This window comes from Nansenia antarctica (assembly GCF_963989245.1).
Source record: "Nansenia antarctica genome assembly, chromosome: 4".
NCBI classification, from domain to species: Eukaryota; Metazoa; Chordata; class Actinopteri; order Argentiniformes; family Microstomatidae; genus Nansenia; species Nansenia antarctica.
This window is the reverse complement of record NC_137689.1, coordinates 46768331-46788076: the sequence shown is the minus strand read 5'-3', so window position 1 is coordinate 46788076 and position 19746 is coordinate 46768331. Positions and strand designations below refer to the sequence as shown.

Sequence of the window (19746 nt, the reverse complement as noted above, 5' to 3'; positions counted from 1 at the left end):
TCCAGGGCTCCATGTCCCCCGCAGCCTGTTCACATCATAGAAGTAGAAGGAAGATTCACATGACCCCACACATTACTGCACCAGCTGGCTATTTAGTCTAGATATTCATGACATGAGGGGAATCTGTGTGAGGGTGGAGCAGTGATGTGCTGTCAATCAACATGTATACCATGACAACCGCTGTGTCTGAGCTGTACGAGAGGATGTATAAAAGTGTACTGTATGGACGAGTGCATGTGTGAGAGGATTTCACACATCAGATTCTAGATGATAGGAAGTGAGATTTTTTTTTTTTTGAAAGGTAATCTTAGTAAGCATCAGTAGACAATGACAGAAAAACGACAAAAAGTTGACATCAAAGAGAGCTGCGTGAGTTCCCTAGATACCTGCGTGTGGAAACATCTCTCAAGTGTGTGCCTTCTTCACTCTGTGCTGTTGTTCTGACAATTACTCAGTATGAGCAATGGGTTTATATCCACCTACACAAAATTAACGGCAGAAAAAGAAAAAAAAAACTAAAGCCTTCAAAGGGCTTTGTGGGTTGATATTAGCTGAAGTTTGACTGATGAGTCCCTCTCAGACAGGTACTGTATGGGTAAACATTGGGGGTAAACCGCGGGTGAATCTCATGTCTTAATATCTCACCGAAAACAATAAAGCCATCATGTTCAAAAGAAATATGACATCCTATTATGGCTAATAATTCTCCCAACATCTCCATACATATCCAACACATCTCATTGATCTGAGAAGAAGAGATAAGCTCCAGATCTATTTTTTAGACGAGTGAACAATTAAAATATAGGAATATATTACGTTTCTTGATTTAGCACAGGAACTCGTGTCAAAACAAAGGATGATATTAAATATGAACCCTTTTAACTACACTCGTCTTAAAAAGAAAAGTATTTAATGTTGCCAAATTGCCAATAGCCAGATAAATAAATATAAAGATATATAAATGACAGTATGTTGCAGACAATAACTGCCAGCAACAAATAATATACAGTAGGCCTACAGTGTTTCCTCTACATGCATTTCATCGTGGCGGGCCGCCACGATGGAATTTCCTCCGCCACCATTCAGATTTCTCAAAAAAAAAAAAAAAAAAGATTTAGGCCGCTTTTCAGACCTTCACAGCGCTAGACACACCCACAAGCGCGAAGCGACGCGCTTGCAAAACTGTTTTGTGATTGGTCGAATACATCTAGGCTGCGTCTAGTCTACAAACTACGATCCTCCACTCCTATCACCGTGGACACAGCAAGGAGCGAATTCCCGGGTAGAAATATTTCCTCTCCCCGCTGTCAGCGGTAAGCGGTACTTTCCTCCAGCAGCGGTAAATGAGGCACCCTTTGCGGCTTAATAACTTTGGTTCTCCGGGGGTTACGGTAAAAATTCCAACGTGTCCGGAAAGAGTCGTGGGAGACGATTTTTTTATTGACAACGGAATTACATGCTGGAAAAACATGCAGACACAGACAATAAGAGACACACGGGAGAAGTACAGGAAAACATTTTATTTTTTTGGGCCATCCTCGAGTTTTGGCTGAAATTACGTCGTTGTTTTGAGCGCGCGTGCGCGTTTCATGCGCGTGCACGCGAAAAAATCGCGAGCGCGCTACCCGCCACCATTGTACAAATTCCTGGAGGAAACACTGGCCTATATATACACCTACAATAGCTTCACACTATGGAAACTTGAATTGATCTTTAAAGGTAGCGGCCAGAGACCTCAAGAGCATCGAGGGATTTGTGGAGGTCGAGGAGATCAATATAACAAGTTATCTGCCTGGAACACCTACTGAAGACAGGGATCAAAGCCCCAGTATACTGGAGCTCTGAGAGCAAATCCTCCATCCTTTGCCAACTGGACTGACAAACCGCCGGGGAAAATAGTCTTCCGTATTAAGCAGCACTGACATTTAAAACAGCTAAACTTGGTGTTTGTTCAATAAGCACTGCTTGGTTTGGATACGGTTGGCACTGACCATGCCTGCATGCAATAGTAGGGCAGGATTTTGGACCTCACGATATGATGCACATCACCCTACATGGGTCAGAATACGATTCTATTGCGATACTTATGGCAATATTCTACATGTATTTACTAAAAACTGAAAACTGAACCTACTGTGTAGAGCGTACCCCCTTGGTAGTGTGATATGTCTGTACACATGTACAGCATACAATATATTATTCATATAATGCAGGGGATAAATGACCACATAAAATATGTTTGCACAGCCCTATGAAATAGAAAGATTTGATCACACTACTTGACTCAGTCGCATCAAGAGGCTAATCCATCTACCCCCTGAAATTGTAATCATAAAACTGTCCACCAACATCCCCAGCTCACTTGGCCAGATATTGATTCTTGTGTTGCGATATCAAGAGAGAGGCAATCCCTATGGCAAAGCTCACAATAACTATGGGATATTTTACTGAACTGTTTTGTTGACATTTCACAGCACTTCACCTGATAAGGAAATGCAGTCTGTGATGTGACAGGATCTGGTTAAAAAGTCCTCAAGTAGGGCACGGCCATTTTCTCCAGACTACGAAAGTGCAATAATAATTCTAAGATTTCAAATTATGTGTCATACATTGAAATCTGAAAATAGTTGAAGAAGATTATGCTTATTTTAATGTTGGTCCACCTCAAACCAAATAGAGGAGAAACTCGGCCTGAATCAAAACACACGCAAAACAGCTGCTAGTAGGCTAAAAAGGAACATCGCTACAAACATCTAACTGCATGTTTAGCACACCACAACGACTTGAGAATTGCCGACATGCAGCCCTTTTCACCAGACCGTGTCACAAACGTATCCATTGCCTGCCCTGACTCTGTCCATGTGACAAGGCTTCATTTCTTAGCTCAGGAACATTTAGTTTCTCACCGATCGCCTTATTACTACTAAATCAGAGACTACTGAATGAACGGGTATGAAAACGGTGAAACTTGGCGATTGTGGCTTCAGAGACAACATAACAACACATTCGTTAACACATACTCTGCTTGAAAGAGGATTCTCTATCACACATAAAACAAACCCTTACAGAAACACAAGTCCAGTCCAAAAAAACACTAGCAGTGTGATTGGCTTTGCTCAAAATCAAATTCTAAGCAACTGACCTGTCTCATCTGACATGCAGCAACTTCATCAAGCACTTTGTTGGGAATCAATGTAGTGTAGACAGTAATGGACAAGGCGTGAATCCATCCTTCTCACTTCGATAGCAGCACACCCCATTTTAATCATTATTTTCACAAGAACATCTTTTTTTATTTTTTTTATTCAGAAGGACACTGAAACACTATCATCGCCTTCAAGGCCAAACTCTGCCCCTGAAACAGTCCAGCAATTCATGCACATTTACGTAATTCCACCGACATCCAGCCAAATCTCACTTGATACTATAGTACGGGCCTATGCAAAGTGCTATTCACCCAAAAGTGTGGATGGAAATAAAAAAGATGTTGCTGACCAGGAGAAATACTCACCAGCGGATTATCACTGCACCGACCCCAGGCAGATTGTGAGCAAATGTCATGTTGTGAATACAAATACACTGACATGATCTGATAACATCCTAGGAGAAGATTGGACCTTTCTCAAATGGCATTTCCCCAGATAGCAATGCATAGACTCGGTCTGGCTGCCATACACCATATTAATGTATAGAACGTGCTAGACGTCCCTGAGGCAATACAGTCAGCATGACGAGAGACACAACACTAGGTCCTGAATAGAAATGCTTGTGTCGCTTCAAAACTCAGAGATCATCGTTGAGCATTCTACTGGTCAAGGCCTCTGCAGAGCACTTTGTGCGGAGCTTACCTATTGCCCTTGTTATAGAGATGGGTCAATGCTGTATGCCATTAGTAGAATAAAATACAGTAAAGAGGTTAAGATACCCAATACAGACAGACAGACACAGACCATACATACAGTTCATACAGAGCATGCATAAATGTATGCTCTTTGTGTCTGTAGGTATTTATGCATGCTCTGTATGATATACTGTATGCTAGGGTTGGGCGCTTATACGGTTATAAACATCTGATGTAATTTGTCAAATGAAGAACCTGTCAAAAAAGACATGTACATACATACATACAGTACATACATACCAGGTAGATGGCACCCTAAATTGCAATATGATTGGGGTAGAGAAATAGGATCTGGTGTACTATAGAATGAGTAATAAGGCATGACTCACGGCCACACCTGATATTTTATATCAGTATCATTGGAGAAAAAAAAGAAAGAAAATAGAAAACACAACCACTCAGTTATAAGGCAGAATAATCACCTCCATGGAAAAAGCAATTATATGTGCACACATCTCATCACACCGCACAGGCCCCATTCCTTCTGATTTACCATACGTGTGGAACTAAGCTAAATGAAACAAACCAATGCAGTCAAGCCTCCAGAGACTAAGGCACCATGTAAGCAACTGTAATTACAAAACTAGCCTAATACAACAATAGCGCAACTGTCTATTTATTCTCATTACTGCCTAGTACCATGCTATATGCAATGTGCTAATAATATGTACTTCATGGGGCACCAGAGCAGCAACACATCATTGCTAGACAGTGTTTTAGGACAGTGTTTTAGGACAGTGTTTTAAGACAGTGTTTTAGGACAGTGTTTTTAGGACATTCACTAAGGGAATTGCTGTCAGGGAAACAACGGCTGCAATGTGTTTTTTTGAGAGTTGTTTTGGCACAGCTACGTCCACAAATATACTCTGCTAACTTTCCTACAAGTTCTAACTTCTTATACAAGAGCTTATCCTTGACTGCATGCTCTGGTTTTATGGAATAAGGATACCAATCATCCCCAAAACCACACAATAGGAGGCATTAAAATGAGCCTATGGTCCGATTCCTGCCTCCACCAGCATCCCCTTCTCAATAGCCAGGGGTAGCCATGGGTAAAACACATGCACACACACTTTAGATTGCTGAGGGGTCTGTTCATGTCATTCAATATTTGTGGCTTTAGAATTTCCTACAGGTTTGTGCTCAATCTCACAAGTCTACACACAAACAAGGAGAGCCGATCAATAATGTAGACAGTAAACACGAGGTAACGTGTAAATATTTGAAGATTTATGATATGTCATGAATAACTGATGAATGTTTCTGAGTCTTACTGACATTAGGAGTTTGAGTGCACACTTTGCTGTGGCAGCATGTTGGATAAGGTCCAAGGATGGAAATAGACAGAGGAAGTCACAGGTCACTACTTTACATATCTTGTATGTAGCTTAAAGAAACATTTACCTATAGGTGGGTTCTGTTAGAGTTAACCAAATCTGTGTTATCTTCACTGTGCCCCATGTGTGTCTGGCTGTTTGTACACTTTGTTGTTTGTCATTACCAAACCTAAGAAAATGAAGATAACAGAAGAACACAGGAGGTCGAGTAGAGGTCTACAACTATGTAGAAATGCATCATCATTCTCCTGATGACTATGATACTTACTGTACAGTATATATATATATATATATATATATATATATATATATATATATATATATATATATATATATATATATATAGCACACGGCTATTTTTTCTCATTCCTCAAATGTAAACATAAACTCTCAGGCTGAACCATGTCAGCTCTTTCCTGCTGTGAGGGTAAATGGAGAGTTAGAGACTCTCTCGTTCATGTCTGACAAACTAACTTCCCCGTCACGATTTGAATACGAGGTCTGGAGCGATATAGAGTCGCCCACCACAGAGAAGGCTCTTTCTGTTTGGCTGAGCTGACGCCTATCAGTCTACATAAAGGAGCGTGGCGTAACGAGTAGTGTGAAACAATGAACAAGGGGGGGGGGGGGGGGAGAGTAGAGGCGTCCTTTAAAGTTAATGTAGGCAACAAAGGCTGGAAAGATTAAGAGCTCCTGTGAAGACAATTACATCTTTGGGAGCTCCTGATAAACACACATAGCAATTACCCCAAATGTTAATGGCTAGCATGAAGAAATCCATTAAGACCATCCTCCAAAAAACTCATAGCGCAGGAATGAAATGTCAGCATTTCCGCAGTCAAATGTTCCTAAAAATGTCTAATCGCAGGGGAGCACCTTCATACTGGAGAGTAATTGTGGACAAGCAACCTAAAAATGTCTTATCTCCTTTAGTCCCAGTGCTTCATTGATGAATCAAATCATTAAAGTAGCGTCAGGGAAAATGCAATCTCTAAGAAGCAAAAAAAAAAATCACGTTTGTTTATAGTGAAAGTTATGTTGGACCATAATTGCTTTGATTCATCTACAGAGAGGGGAGCAATTACATCGACTAAGCACATAAAATGAGTTGCAGGGAGTTCAGGAAAAACGGTTCAGGTTGTACATTAGCCAAATCAGCAAACCTTTCTACGAGTTCACTCAAAACTGCCACAAACCGACTCAACAAGCCTGTGGTGACCTGTGAAAACAGCATTCCTGTCGTGTCAAAACAAATCAATGTAAGGGTGAACTAAAATGTACAAACGTACACGGCTGGTAGATTGTGCTAACTACTTGGAAGATCTTGGATGTAGGTTTCTGACAGTGACTGTCAGTTATCTGAGGTATTTTTTAAATTGCAATACTCTTAATCCCCATAGTGATACTCCATTTAAATATTCCGTTACGTGATGACGAATGCAATCATGCATTGATAAAGCAGAGTATTTGTTGTTGACACGAGCTCTGCACACATCCAATACTTCTATCAACGCTTCCGTCAGCTAGACACTTGTTTCAATATCTGGTCCATTATCATAAAGTAGTCAATACAGCATAAAAGCCCAGCTGACAGCTCTTCAGGCGCGATCAATCCGCCACTCGGAAAACACGCAGCTCTCCATCTCACTGCAGGCAGGTTACACAACTAAAGTCACGCAGGAATTCTGAAATCTGCGGCCACAGTTAACGGCTGTTAACAGTTAACGGGTACGATGAAATAACCGGAGAGAGAAGTTGGAGCGCAAACTTGCCTACGATGAGGAACATCAATCAGGATATAATTCAATGTCACCTCAAGACAGAATCCTTTTTAGACACTGCAGTGAAAACTACAAACACAGCTCTGTGACTACAGAAGCAGCCTACACACACACACACACACACACACACACACACACACACACACACACACACACACACACACACACAGACACATTCTCTCTCTCTCACACACACACGCACACACACACACACACACACAGCGAGCCAAATTGTTATTCACTCCGTGGCCCCAAGTGTTAATACAAGGGGTATGAAACTCCTAACAGTGCTCTGTTGAGCAGCACACACACCCTCTGCCAGAGCCCTGCTCCGTCACCACACAGCCACACCGCAACTCCTACCCCTACCCACAAAACATCTGGGTTTGTTTCCCTACCTGTAGCCCCCGTCTCCTCAGAATGCTGGACTCGTCCATGTTACAGTGTCCTTACAGAGTCCTCATGTCTTCATGCCGGTGTGTAGCCACGCTGTGCTGCCTAGCTCCTGCCTCCCGCTCCCTCCCTCCCACCCTCACCATACATCTGATCTTAGCAGCTGCTAAACACTTACATCAGAACTTATCTGATTGGAGGGGGGCAGTCAGCTGACGCCTCCCTCTTGTTCCTCTCCCCCCCGTAACTTCAGGACAGTGTGTGTGTGTGAGAGAGAGGGAGAGAATGTGTGTGTGTGTGTGTGTGGAAGAGAGAGAAAGAGAGAGAGAGACGGGGCGAAAGGACAGGGAGGGAGAGAGGCAGACGGGCAATTCTAATTCAGCATAACGACTGTGGGGGGTGGGGGCTTGGTGGGTGGGGGCTTGGGGGGGTGGGCGACTGGGGGCCCAGCGACTCATTTCCCTGGAGCGGCCACACTTTTCTGGCGCCCTAGGTGACCATGAAAATGAGAGGATATCCTGCACTGGATTGTTCTGCCTCCACTCGACACAATGCAGCTGGCATCCTGTCAGCCTGTCCATCGACACAAACGATGAGCTAACAGGCTCCAGCAGTTCAACGGCTTTCGAATTTAGTAATTATTCTTAATTTCTCTCTCTCTCTCTCTCCCCCGGTAAAGATAAGAGCCCATTTTCAGGTTCACAGTGGAGGAGGGAGACTGCATTGGGGAGGGAGGGAGGGAAGGAGGGAGAGTGAGGACAGGAGGAGAGGGAACACGGCAACCACAGCTGCCCCAGGACGCATTCTAGCCTCGTGTTCATATACAGTTCAGTTTTTCCCCCCCTTCCGAACGACAGAGGACCTAGTGTTGTCATGTTGCGATCGTAACCGACTCACTCTCCTCCTCCTCCCACCCCCCCCAAAAAAACAAAAAACTGTTATATACTGTACATAGCTGGATATGCATTGTACCTTTTCCCATGATTCCATGCTTTGCCTGCTATTTCCCCTTCCTCTATTAACAACTTATTCCAACACTTTTTTGAGCCACTCGGCTAGTGGCCGAGGGCCTTCGCTGTTGCGCCACCGTCACGACAGAGCCACCCTGTCGGATGTCAGAGTTATTAACATTTAGAAAAATAAGTTGGTTACGATTGCCATCACGCCAATTCCATCCGGCAATTTCACAGTCCGTTTCAGTCTGTGTTTTTCTTTGCCCCCCTCCCCTCCCCTCCGCCCGCTTTCTCTTTCTCTCTCGCTCGCTCATTTCCATTCGCTGTGACAATGCTGTGTGAATATTAAGTGGGCCCCCTCCGTTCTCCTCCGTCTCCAGCCAAGCTCAAATGATTTCGGTTTTATCGAGCACGGATGGAGTGACAGCTGCCTATGGCTGAGGAGAGAAGACCCTGTAGTAGAAGGTCAAACAGGTGAGCGCCAGGTAAACTTCCCCTCTCGGTCTGTCTGTAGAACAGAGCGCCCTTTTGACTGCTGCTGGACAGACGTTCATTTGTGCTTCCCTGATAAGGCGCGGGGGAATTGAAAAGGCCAAGCCTCCGTTAATGTAAATCAGACTGTTTTTCATATTCATTTTTAAACCTTTAAAACCTCACAGAAGGTGGATTAACGTCGGCACCTCTCTGGATTTGAACAATGTCTTGCAGATTACCTGTGGGAATTAAAACATCTCCGTTATGTCCGACTGACTAGTCCCGACTCACTGCTCACAGTCTGTGGGGCTGCTTAAAGGAACAATTAAGGAAATTCCATTTTCGAGTAAGAATGAGGATGAGAGGCTCACAAAAAACACTGGGGAAAAGCTATCCGAAGGGTCATTTGTCTTATTGGACAATGGAAGGAACACAGCGGTTTTCCCTGCAGTGCAAATTGAAAGCAAATACCGCAGGCACTAGTACAGCAGTGCCCCGTATGCAGCAATCTGTGAACTCAAACGGTGATTGTCTAGAAATGACGACATGGACAAAAATGTAAGGCTTACAATGGCAACAACTTCCCGGAGACTCTGAGGAAGCCGTTCGATAGGCCAAGTCAACCTAGTGGATTCAACCTTTACAGGTATCCGGTTGTTAAGAGCTACTCTGAGGACCATCCCTGTTTGCCAATCACCAAGAGTAGACCCGCTTTGTGGGGTGGGGGGGATGGGGGGGGCGGGTGACATTGTGAGGCTGTTGGGCCTGGCCCTGGAGGAAACACCTCTGGCCGCTGCCTGGCCTCGAGGGGAAGTCCAGGGGGGGTTTCTGTGTCTCATTTCCTCGTGGCAGGTGGGCACGAGAGGCAGCTTCCTCCCCCGAGCAGAGAGGAGGAGGAGAGGCTGCTTCCTCCCCCGAGCAGAGAGGAGGAGGAGAGGAGAGGCTGCTTCCTCCCCCGAGCAGAGAGGAGGAGGAGAGGAGATGGGGTTGCGGTGGAGTCAGTGCTGAGAGCATGCAGAGAGTGCTGATTGAGTGACCCACGGCCCCTGCCCTTCCTGGGCTTATCGGAGCGAGAGGAAGCCTGCGGATCTAAGGCGGGCGTAGGAGGGTCGTGGCCTGTGGAGAGAGAGTGGGGGGGGGGGGGCAAGAGAGAGAGAGAGAGAAAGAGAAGACTGAACGAGAGACAGCAAGAGAAAGCTAGAGAGAGAGCAAGAGAGAGTTGGAGAGAGATTCCCTCTGTGAACCCGTGGAGACCTTAATACACACAATCCTCTATATTGAAAGCAAAGCTAACATTGTCTCTGTATACATCCAGACTTTGGAGTGAGAGTGTAGAGTGTATCAGACCTTATAACCCTATACAGCCATCCTCCCAGCAGGAGAGGGAAAGGAAACGTATATTATACAGTATATACTATTAAGCAATCCTTTGCAGTAGATACTGTAGTGTAGGCTCATGGTGGTGCCACAGCACCTCAAGGTTGTAATACATCACATACAACCTTCTAGTTTCGGTTTTCGATAGACACGCAACACTACTAGGACCATATGTCGGATACATTCAATACGCACAGATTAGGAAACGGATGTCAACCTGAGTCCGCCGGGGGAATCCTACAGGAGTCACCGACTCTGTTTATTTTCATTTCGTTGACCTCCTTTCTCGTTTTTTTGGGAGATCTGAAACACAATGTCACATTGAGCCCTGCTAGCACATTTGACTTCCTAAACATAGACATGTTATGCCCAACAGAGCACTTTGACAGGGGTCTGACACCTCAAACTGCAACCACTTCATCAATAGTGACAGTTTTCATTTAACATCATGCCACAGTGTGTACCACTAACATGGTTCTGGAGATGTAAGGTCACTGGTTTGCCGTGACTTTGAAAGGTGATCTTGAGAATGGGACAAAAAAATGACATTCTTAATGTATGCATAAAGGCATTCAAAAACATATAGTAGCATGGTGCATATTCTGCATACTCTACAAAAAATATGTTGGTACCGACTATGTTTTTAGGAACCAACCACGGGCGTTCTTTCTCAAGTAGCCTTTTGCATAAAAGTTTATCGATTCAATTCAACGTTTTTTGCCATTACATAGGATACAGGGTGTTGTACAACAGCAGAACACAACAAAAGTATTAGGTATGTGTGTGTGTGTGTGTGTGTGTGTGTGTGTGTGTGTGTGTGTGTGAGAGCGTGTGTGTTAATTGTAAAGTGAGAATTAACTATAATGGTGTCAGACGTGTGATATAATGGTTCTGATGAACTACCTTACAAACAGTGTCAATAAAACACAACCAGGCTCTTTCAGTGGCATGTATAGCGACGTAACCCCAACGGGCGCCACCCCTGTACCAGAGACAACAGCACCAGCTATCTGGAAAGGACATCTCGGACTACAATAATGAAGGGGAATTTCAGTCCACAAACCACAACATCAGGATTATGACAATCTTATCTCCATATCAGGCCAGGAGAAAAGTATTGATTTCCTGTCAAACCTAATCATGGTCAAGAGGGACGTGCAACGCAAAGGAAGGAGACCCGGGGGGGGGGCATGACAGAAGAGCGTGAAGGAGAAGAAAAGACAATAACGAGAGACCTGCGAAGCAGAGGGCAAGGCAGGGGTGATGGAGGGAGATAAGAGAGAGAGACACACCGGGAGGTGGGAGGTGATGGGCCAGCAAGGGACATACACTTTTAAGTGTGGTGAAACGTGACCGACATGCTATTCTGCCACCCAGCCTACAGACATGTCAATCAGTAAGAAAGCGGATCAACTGGAACTAGGGCTGTGGAGTATTGACTGCTGAACCAACGAATGCTTTAGGTGACAATTAATTTAATTTTAATAAGGTATTGGTTATAATCAGATTCATTTCAGATTCATGTTACAGATACATGATGGTGAATTCGCTAAACACACCGAAGGGCCAGATTTACCTCATCCACACCCCCAAATTAATCGGTAGATTAAGCAACTAGAGAAAAAATTATTCAGCACTTTTTGGTTTTTTTTGACTGACAGCCCAAACCTAAACCAATAATACAACACTAGTGAATGTAAATGAGTCAACTACTGTGAATAGAATGTGTAAAATTGTTTTATTAATTTTAAGTGCCATACCACGAGACCTAGGGACATATGGGAATATGTAACAGAGCTGATGCAAAAATCCATGTCGTCGTTCTAGGAAAGCTCTCTTTGAATGAATAACAACTAGAAACCACAGGGAATCATGTGCTTGAATACAAAGCTGGAGAAGAGCTTGAGGAGCTAGGTTGCCTTCTAACATCATTGCCAGGCAAATATTACAATAACAACAACAACATTGAAAAGTTGGAATAATCAACCTCATCGTAATCATTATACACATCATCATTAGCACATCAAATTGATCAAACTAAATCAATATCTGACTCACTTGACTTAGGCCAATTAAACCACCTCTTCAGACAGAGTAGCCAAATGTAAACTACAATCTGCTCACATTAAAACCCCTAAATGCTACAATTGGATAAACACTTTCTGAGTACTAGAGGTCTTCCATTCACTGAGAAACAATGCCAGCGTTCTGTTGTTCGAGCCAAGGAAGAATAACACTTACCAATAAAAGAAACAGGAGGAGTTCTATTATGCTAGATCTGTCTCTCTAATTGGCATCATTAAGAGCATCAAGACGTAATTAGTTTCTGGCACAATGTAAGTAAGTATATCCAAAGGCCATGTACACACAGCGGTGAGGGACTTTGGAACGACAAGGGAGAGCATTCAAAAGAGATGCTTTTCTAAAAGTCAGAACTTAACTTCAACTCCAACCGCCCTTTACAGAGCCCTGCCGTGTCCTAATGAGTAAGTTATTCTAATGAGAGCACCATGTCTATTCCTGCCAGAATGGGAATTCCAGCACGGGCAGTCCACACAGGACCTTCGAAATACAGCAAGAAAGGACTAAAGGATGGATGATATGATGATTTTTAAAAAGATATATTGTGCAACAAAATGGTCCTCACTCCTCGGAGCCAAACACGTGGATGCCTATGAACATCTCATTTGATGAACCAAACGTGTTTCCGAGCCTCCTAAGTTCAGCACCCTCACTGATGGCCACTTTGTGTCAGAGATGATGTTGGCTGTTAGAACCTGATTGTCATTGGCACGCAAAGGTTAGGGCTCATTTTGAAGACATCCCGGTGTGAAATGATCATGAATATCAAATGGGGCCGACTCAGCAATGAAGCCAGGAGCCACTCTTACATAACTTCATTCAAATGATTTGCGGAAGCCAACGTTTTGTTCAGGGTAACATAATCTATATCATTTACTTTACACTAGTGAGTCACTCATGAAGGCTGAGGGGTCCGATGGCCAACCGGCTGCCATGGGGTCTGGACAACGGGTAGAGAGTCCTGACAGTGACTAATAACATGTAGATTGCAACTGTGTATGTGTGTGTGTGTGTGTGTGTGTGTGTGTGTGTCTGGCAACATTTTGAGTAACAGATGGATGGGTTATTAAACTGGATTAGAGCACAGCCATCTGAGGGATGTAATTGCGAACATACATATTGAAAGAAAAGTGTATTGCAACCAAGATTCTTTTTGAGTTTGTATAAATAATTGTGTAAATCATCATTTAAAATCAAACCTGTATAAAACATGACGCCAATATAAAAAATGATTACAGTACGGTCCCTGACAAATAAAGCAACTCACCCTAGCAACCAACACAGAGTACACAGAGGATGGAGACTGCATGTTTGTCTCTTTCAGTAGAAACGAAGGTCAAGAATGAATCACCATTTCTTCTGCTCTCACTCTTCTGACAAAATAACACCCCAACTCTGGGGCGCTTAGGTGGCGTAGTGGATTAAGAGCTGACCATGTACCGCAGGGATCCCGGTTCGATTCCAGATATGCAGACATATCCTGCATGTCACCCCTTCTCTCTCTCTCACCCATCCTTCCTGTCATAATCTCTACTGTGTCTGTCATTAAAAGGAAAAATATGAGTGGGATTGCCCCACTCAGAACTAAAAAAATAAAAAAATAATTACACCCCAACTCTAGAGTCGCTGTACTTAGATTTATTGTAATGTATTTAGAACACAATCCAGATGCCTTTAGGATGCGGCAATGCATCAGTGATTCAACGTGTGTCCGCACGCGGCGGTCTAAGCAGTGGTGACCGGCATTGAATATCTTTAGAGGGGCTAGGTACACACAGCTAGGTACACACACAGCTAGGTACACACAGCTAGGTACACACAGCTAGGTACACACAGCTAGGTACAAATAGTTAGGTAGACACCGCTAGGAAAACATAGCTAGGTACACATAGCTAGGTACACACATAGCTAGGTACACACAGCTAGGTACACATAGCTGGGTACACACAGCTAGGTACACACACAGCTAGGTACACACAGCTAGGTACAAATAGTTAGGTAGACACCGCTAGGAAAACATAGCTAGGTACACATAGCTAGGTACACACATAGCTAGGTACACACAGCTAGGTACACATAGCTGGGTACACACAGCTAGGTACACACAGCTGGGTACACACAGCTAGGTACACACAGCTAGGTACACACAGCTGGGTACACACAGCTGGGTACACACAGCTGGGTACACACAGCTAGGTACACACAGCTAGGTACACACAGCTAGGTAGACACAGGGCCATGCTAGGTAGACACAGGGCTTCAATCAAACCGATAAGAAGAATGTGCAGTGGACTGATACGTAGCAAAACACACAGGCAGACACACGCACGTACATACTCACACACACTCTCTCACACACACACACACACACACACACACACACACACATACACACGCACACACAGACGCTCTTACACACATACACACTCACACACACTCTCTCACACACACGCGCACACACACACAAACACATACATACTCACACACGCGCACGAATGCACGCACGCACACACACACACACACACACACACACACACACACACACACGCACACACACACACACACACACACACGCACACACACACAGGGGACAAATGAGAAAACTACGAGACGACAGATGAGGAGGCTGTGTGTCTGAAGCCCGGCGTAATGACATTGTGTTTGTGCTGCATTGACCCTGGTCCTCGCGATCATTAATTTCAATCAGACTCCCTCCATGGGGTCTGGCCTGTTTACAGGGTCTGAGGAGAATCAAATAAGACGCGGCCGTCTCCAGGGAGCCTCGGCAGCCTCTGCATGGCACCAGGCCAGCGCACCTCTGGGGACCAGGTCTGACGTTACAGCACAGGGACCTCTGCTGCTCAGCTCGGGACAGCTCTGGGCTCAGGTGACTGGAGATCTGTCCGCTATCATTCGACGTGCAGACCGTCAACAATTACGGGAGGGATCGCGCAAGACGTGTGTGAGTCAGACGTTCGCGTGTTATTAGCCGTGCCTCCTCAGAATCTAGAAAAGGACAGCAGAGTTTCAATTCCCAAAGATTTTCATTTCATATTGATTCATGATCATCAATAAATAATGCAAAAGGCAATAAATCCTTTTTTTTTTTTTAAAGCCATGTTTGAAAATATTCACACGCCACATTGAAGCACATTGTCCCTCACTCACAAAGGTGTTGTTCACCAACGTCCTGATGTGTATGCTCCGTCAAACAACGTGGCTCTCTTTCCAAACAGGAAAAAAAATGCACTAGCGCCCCCCAGAGTAGAGAAATAGTAAGCAGGCTTGTTGGGTTTACATAAAGATTGGCTTAGATCAGATAGGATCAGCTGAAACACGACCTTTCTGAATTGCCACGAGGTTGACATAATATGTCATATCATTTATGTGGCTCAGATCAGTGACAACAGAAAATGACAACATATGCACAAAGCAATTAACAGCACTACGCTTTGCAAGGTATTAAGGTACCAGTGGCGCCGCCAGAGCCTGTCTCCTTGTTTCAGAGCAGGTTGTACTCGCAGGTTGTACTGGCTTTCGTTCCAGAGGAAGCCAACATACAGCTCATACTCGGCTCACTGGTTGACTTTTGATGCCAGTTAAAGAGACGGTTAAAGAGTTTTAGTTCCATACACAAATACACACACACACACGCACACACGCACACAATGTATCATAAATCTCATTAGATATTTTTAGATTTCATGGCGGAACACACTCAATTTGTCTACCTAAGCCTTTATTCAGGATATCCAGGTGAAAAAACACAAACACGTGGAGTTGAACGAGTGACTCATAGCTGCTCTTAACTCTTAATCACATCTCACTTGGTTGAAATGGGGGTGACATCATATCCGATAAAAAAAAGAGAGATCCAGCTAGCTATGTTGTTATCTTAAAGGACACAGGACAGCCGGGTGACGTCTTCTAAGATCTGTTCAGGGTCAAGGTCGACGTAGGGCACCGGTCATTGATGACTGACGTCATTTAGACCTGAGGGATTAGCCTAGTTTATCACTGCTACAATCAAGACTGAACTCTTAAAAACATTTCACCATGTCCCTTATCACCAAATCGCCATCTACCTTTACATTTGATTATTGCGTTGCATATTGCATGAAATATAGTTGAAACCTACAAACTTTTAAAATGCACAGCTAGCAGTGATTGCTATTAGATTGAATGTATTCGTAACAGCTTGCCTTTATATCGTGCTTTTCCATCAGATGTTCAAAGCTCTTTACAATGTATGAGAGGTAACTCGCCTCGTCCACTACCAATTGCGGTACAATTATTTGTATTTAGTGATTTTCCCTGCCCCAAGCCTCTCCTAATTGGAGAAGATACAAAAAAAAAAGAACATTATACTTTTAGGTATAATACTTTTTAGGAGACTGAAAGGAAAATATAATAATATGGTGCTTCCTCTTTCAGAATATCATTTGGTGATGCATGGTTTGTTCCGTCATTTGTAATGAGTTCTTGTATATTCTTTTTGGTCGCATTACTGCATGAAATTTTTCTTGTGCATTTTTCACCATTTTCCATCTAATTGGCTTTATTTTGTGTAATATATTATACTTGATCTACTTGTTCTTATACTTGATCTACTTGTTCTTATACTTGTTCTTGAATAAGTTGATCAGGATGATTTCCTTTACGGCCAATTGATGTACTTTGTACATTGGAAACTGTGTTGTAGTTCCCTACCATAGAACTAGCATCATTTGCTGCTTGTATGCTCAATACATATTTATAGATATTCTCAATGAAGTGTGGATCGTCATTTTGACTATTAACAAGCCAAATCAGTTTATTGTCCAACAGCATCTTTAGTGGATCCACCTTTCTAGCAGATCTATTTTGACAATGGGATCCAAGTTGTTTTCTTCAATAATATCATCACTTTTTTTTTGGTATTATTCTTTTTTTTATTATCCTTGACAAAAGTAAATTTCACCCCCCCCCCAGCCCCTTTTCCATGCAACTTCATCTTCACTGTAGAATGGGTTTCTTGTAATCAATAAATCTAATACTAAAGTTCTCCTTTAACCATGTAAAAAATGCTCTTCTTGTCTCATGATCTGCTAAACCACTAAATGAAACTAGTATAGCTAGCTATACTTATTGCAGCAATTACCATAATAATACACAGGTTTCTATTATAATTACCATTAAACCATTTTTACTTGAAAGTACCATTACGATCATACTAATAGATACAAGGGTCCATGAGAAGTACCAAACTGTCCTTCCTAAACACTCCCATCCCGGATTGGCCCCTCTTGCTTCATTACAATACAATTAATGTACTTCAAGGAAGAAGAAAGGGAATGAGGTACCGATGTTCAAACAGAGCCAGGCGGTTTGAGGCGCTGGACCATCACGGACCCGGAGGTGGAGGTAGATGAATTAAGCCTAGTGCCTTATTGTCTTGTGCTGCCATGTCAGGAACCGAAGCCTAATAATTTTACTCTCTTACGCTTGTGTAAAGTGACGTAACAATAAAACTTGAAGCTTACCAGGCTGGAGGTGAGGGAGGGGGCCGACTTGCCGAGGGTCTGGGAGCGCATGCGTACCAGGTTGGAGGTCTCTGAGGGCGTCTGCCAGGGCTGCTGAGGAGAGGCGTACGGGAGCAGGTACTTCCCTATTGGACGACATAACAACACAACAAACACAGCTGTCATACATGTACACAGATATCATTACACTCAGTGGATATTATAGGTGCTGAAAAGGCCAGCACACTTTATTGATCCTATACCCCTCTTTATCAATAACAACATTTCCACAACATCTCTACCAAGTGAATTGGGGTCAAAATGCAGTCATAATCGAACAGCTCACTTCACAGCCACATAAGGTAAGTTGAAGCTGTTGAAAGCTCCCCCGTAAGACTGAGCTAAAAAGGGTTACATTTGGCAGCAGTGAAAGCAATCCACTTAGGAGATCAGTGAAGCTCCAAAAATGATGCAACCACAGTGACAAACCTGAACGTCCACAGATGAGGAGAATGAGTCTGACGAGAGCCGTTACAGGTGTGGTCTTCTAATAAGAACTAAGACTGTAACGCAGAAATGAGGAAGTCTAACATTGAATCAAATAGGTCGTAAACATATGTATGAACATGCATATGAGAGTTTCTCTACAATGACATTTGCCATGACATGACAAACTGTGACCAAATTGTTTTCATTCGATTTTCTTCCCAAACACGCAAAGGTGTCATCCATCTATGGTAGCTAGATGGCAGTAGTTCCAAAGGTGCTCCAGCTACGTGTTCTAATAATCAACATTCAACCACATCCTTTAATACAGCACACACAACCACAGAGGAGGCTACACAGTATGAAGCTCAAACAAAGACTACAACAACGACATTACTGTGGAGTCTGTGTGCAGTCTATGTGGATTATGAAGCTTTTACAGTACTGTGTCACAGAGGCTCCATAATCTAAAGAATATCTCTTCATCCTTCTCATCCTCAAGACTTCATCCATGTGCTGATTTATTTTCATTTCCTGTTGAAGGAAGCCCACCGAGCAGCAGCCAAGAGAGGATTAACAGTCTTAGCAGGGAGGATGAGAAGAGGAGAGAGAGAACAATATTCCCCACCTCTCTCTCTGACCTCATCGGTTCAGACAGCATAGGGCCGCAGCGTTACACGATGCTGGTGTTCATCTTCGCCTTTACATCAGAGACTGATTAAGACCTGGGTAGCTAACAAGGCATGTGAAATCTCGAGCCAATCAATAACAAGGATTGATCATTGGGACTGTGGCCTTGTGGACCCTTGACTTAGAGACACGTTTAAAATGAAAACAGAGATTCAGTACAGTAGGTAACTATGCAGGCACTATGCAGTATGATACCCCTGTTATCCTCTGCACACATGGACATTAACAGCATCTGGGATAGCACTGCATGTAAATTCACAGTGCATGAAGAAGTTCAAAAAAAGCGCTTCACCCGAGGTGCCCTGATAGAAATCCCCAGCAGAATATGAGCGCTGAGGATTGAGAAAGCTATAAATTAGCCAGATGGAGCTTGGGAGTACAATTGGACGAGTGAAATAAAGAGTTTGATCAAATATGATGTGCTCTGCAAACGAGATGAACAGGCTCTAACAAGTTAGAATGGAGCGGTTTACACAGAAGTGTTTTGGTTTCATTTGGGATTCGCAATAATATGTGGTTGACGAAGCACATTCCAAATGTTGTCTCATTATTTTTGGTTTCCGTCTCGTACTTCTCGGGCTGCACTCAAGAGAGCGGTGAGGATACGTCAAAACGAATGAATGCATGAAGTGTTGATGAAAAGCAGAACCACAGATTACTTGGAATGGGGAAAAAAAACAAGCGTCTGAAATGTAAATGTTTATGAGAAGCAAAACGTGAAGCTAATACCATAATACCATACCGTGAGGTGGGAGGTTTTCTACATGCCTA

The 19746-nt window shown here is 43.5% G+C and overlaps 1 protein-coding gene across 1 annotated transcript in view; it reads right to left on the bottom strand.

Moving 5' to 3' along the window:
• The window catches only part of mast4 (microtubule associated serine/threonine kinase family member 4), a gene marked incomplete at its 3' end in the record, with an annotated part of 102878 nt that overhangs the window by 57265 nt on the left and 25867 nt on the right, over window positions 1–19746 (bottom strand). The window contains exon 3 of the mRNA XM_080529380.1: window positions 17821–17945. Within this exon, the coding sequence (XP_080385506.1) occupies window positions 17821–17945 (125 nt within the window). The remainder of the gene's footprint in view (window positions 1–17820; window positions 17946–19746) is intronic.